At 42.9% G+C, this 3,354-nt stretch overlaps 1 protein-coding gene across 1 annotated transcript; it reads left to right on the top strand.

Annotated features, from left to right (window-relative positions):
* Nucleotides 1-576: 576 nt before the first annotated feature.
* Nucleotides 577-2,508, top strand: kcnf1b (potassium voltage-gated channel, subfamily F, member 1b). The gene has a single exon (XM_039672783.2). It carries the CDS (start codon nucleotides 862-864, stop codon nucleotides 2,314-2,316), a length of 1,455 nt encoding a protein of 484 aa, XP_039528717.2. The 5' UTR covers nucleotides 577-861; the 3' UTR covers nucleotides 2,317-2,508.
* Nucleotides 2,509-3,354: the final 846 nt, after the last annotated feature.

Raw genomic sequence — 3,354 nt, 5'->3', positions numbered from 1 at the left:
GGTAATATACCAGTGTTACTTTATGTTATTTATTTCGCAGTCACAAACTGCCCATTCTAGGAAATACACGACATAAATCTATCATGACTACGAATAATAACGCTTTAACAGTCGCGTTTGTTACTGCATACATTTATTTTTAGTTGTAGACTACCTGTAATATGCGCTAAAATGTGTTGTTTTTTTAAAGCAAGTGATCGTTGCCGCTGCTATCAGTGTCATTGATAAACTACAGTGTTTTCTTGTGGCTCGCGCACAGTCTTCACATGGACGCGCGCTCATGGAGGAAATACTCAACAATTGTGTTGACTAATGAATTTGTAGCTACATGGTTTGTCTTAAAGCATATTAAAAACAACATAGACATGGACAGCATTTAAAAGCTTGACTTTCAAATCTGCGGAGAATTTCGTTTAAACGGATCAAATGATTTTTAGGATGCGCACACTATTGACTTGATTTTTCGTAAGTTGCTCTAAAAGGCTGGAAATGCAGGAAACGCCAGGCGAGTGTCGGGTTATAGAGAGAGTGAGAGAGAGCGAGAGGGAGGGTGGGTGCGCACGGAGGAGGGGGAGACCTGTTACTGCTGTGCCAACTGCGCGCTTTCACTGCGCCAAGGCGCACAGATATTATCTGCTCGAATCAAGATATCAGTCTCCTGATTCTTTTTTTCATCGAAGCTTGTTTCTTATTTACACAAAAACATGATTTAAGTGAACTCTTTAGCATGTCTTTAGTATTTTTGAACTCAATCTGCGTCCTCTTTTGACATGAGGATCCTGCGTCTCCGTGCGCCTTTACACTACTCACCGTTGCTAACATTTAACAAGATTGAAATGTTTTGAGAGCAGGACTGCGAGGATGTGGACGCTACCGAGGACCCGTTTCGCACACTGTAACGGCTCGTCGAGCAGCGACGAGAAAGAAGTCGCCGTGAACATCGGCGGCGTGCGGCTGGTGCTGTGCGGGGACATTCTGAACCGCTATCCGGACAGCAGGCTCGCCGAACTTGTGAATTGCTCAACTCGGAGTTTTGATGTCATTTCATCACTCTGCGATGATTATGACCCTGGGAAACGAGAATTTTACTTCGACAGAGACCCTGACTCGTTTAAATGCATCGTAGAAGTGTACTATTTTGGGGAGATCCATATGAAGCGCGGGATCTGCCCTATTTGTTTTATTAAAGAGATGGAGTTTTGGAAGATTGATTTGAGCTACTTGGACGAATGCTGCAAGAGTAACTTGACCGAGAAGGAGGAAGAGTTGGCGGAGATTGCAGACAAGGTGAAACTGATCCTGGATGATTTGTACCCTGACCCTGCCGTGAGCCGCAATGAGAGGTGGCAAAAGTTCGTCTGGAAGCTCATGGAGAAACCGGACTCCTCGCTTCCCGCGCGCGTGATTGCCGTCGTGTCCTTTTTGTTCATTCTAGTTTCATCTGTGGTGATGTGTCTGGGGACTATACCGGACCTCCAGGTGGAGGATTCCGAAGGGAACCGCGTTGAGCACCCGACCCTGGATGCTATCGAGACGGCATGCATCGGCTGGTTCACGGTAGAGTATGTGCTGCGCCTTGCATCGTCCCCTAACAAGCTGCGCTTCGCTCTCTCCTTCATGAATATGATAGACTTCCTGGCCATTCTGCCCTTCTACGTTGTGCTGGTTCTCACGTACCTCGGCACGGCCATGATGGAACTGGCCAACGTGCAGCAGGCGGTCCAGGCTCTTCGCATCATGCGCATTGCGCGGATCTTTAAGCTGGCGCGCCATTCTTCTGGCCTGCAGACGCTTACATACGCGCTCAAACGGAGCTTCAAGGAGCTGGGTCTGCTCCTTATGTATATGGGAGTGGGCATCTTCGTGTTTTCCGCACTCGGGTACACCATGGAGCAGAGCCACCCGGAGACGTTGTTCAGAAGCATCCCGCAGTCCTTCTGGTGGGCCATCATTACCATGACCACTGTCGGCTACGGGGACATCTACCCAAAAACCACTCTGGGCCGGTGCAACGCGGCAATCAGCTTTCTGTGCGGGGTGATTGCCATAGCTCTGCCCATCCACCCCATCATCAATAACTTCGTCATCTATTACAACAAGCAGAAGGTGCTCGAGACTGCCGCTAAGCACGAGCTAGAACTCATGGAGCTGCGCGCGCTCGAGCTTACAGTCAAAAGCGCCTCGCGTAGGTCTGACGCGCCCGGGTGCGCGTGGGAAGGTGCCTTGCGCGCATCGCGTAGCGATACATTTATCCCGCTCCTTTATGGAGCGCACAGAACTGAGAAGGAGCACGTGAAGAAGAAAAGTCTGACTTAGGATACAAATGAAAAACTCGATAGCACTTTAAGTTTTACGAGAGTTTGTGTTATTATGGTCATTGTGTGCTATAAACTGCTGTGCTGCTACGTGACCGTTAAGCTGCTTGTGTTGTTTTCACTGGACATCAAAATGAGTTCCTCTTCAAAGTGTTAATTTGTCTTATTTAAATAAAGTGCATGTTAAACTTGATGCGTATGTGTTTCAGATAATTATGGCGCCAATAAAATATTTAGACTCAAGTTCAACAAACACAGAAATCAGTACATACTCCCGAGGTCACAGTAGAAAAAATAATACAGTAGAAAAAAAATAAAAATCAAGGATTTACTGGACAAACAACAAATCTGAGGTAAAGTATAATTCCACATATTGTTTTTATAATTTGAGTTGTGAAATGGTGAATGACTGAACTGAAACCATGAATTGGCAGCATAATAATTATTTACAAAACTAAATTAATGCACAAAATGTTACATTTGTACTTTTTTTAGTGTTACGACTGTTCCCAGTGGGGTAAATTTTAGCATCATTACTTGTACTATTTAAAAAAAAATTATTTATTTGATCAAAATACAGTAAAACTGTAATATTGTGAAACTAAATCTTTCAGTATTTAGTTTGACACGATCTTTCAGAAATCATTCTAATTTTCAGATTTGGTGCTTGATTATTAACAGTATGATTATTCTAAAATATTCTATGCTTGGGTTCTTATCGTTATCAATGTTAAAACATTTTAATATTTTTGTGGTTCCATTCTTTAAAAACAAAGTTCAAAAACAGCATTTATTTAAAACATTTTATTACATTATAAATGTCTTTATAATAAGCTATTGCTTATTATAAAGCGCTTATTTTGTGTTCAGTGCTTTGTTTCAGTGCTGTATTTAATGGTTTATTATTATTATTTACTGTCACGTTTGATCAATTTAATCCATCTTTAGTCTTTACTGAAAAAAACAATACACCCCCCCCCCCCCCCTTTATAAGGTTACACAAAATTATGATTTCCTAAAATATATTGAGCTGCAAAAA

This window comes from Pimephales promelas, chromosome 11 (assembly GCF_988280905.1).
Source record: "Pimephales promelas chromosome 11, fPimPro1.hap1.1, whole genome shotgun sequence".
NCBI lineage: Eukaryota > Metazoa > Chordata > Actinopteri > Cypriniformes > Leuciscidae > Pimephales > Pimephales promelas.
Note: the sequence above shows the minus strand (reverse complement) of the source record. Positions and strands in the feature narration are given on the sequence as shown.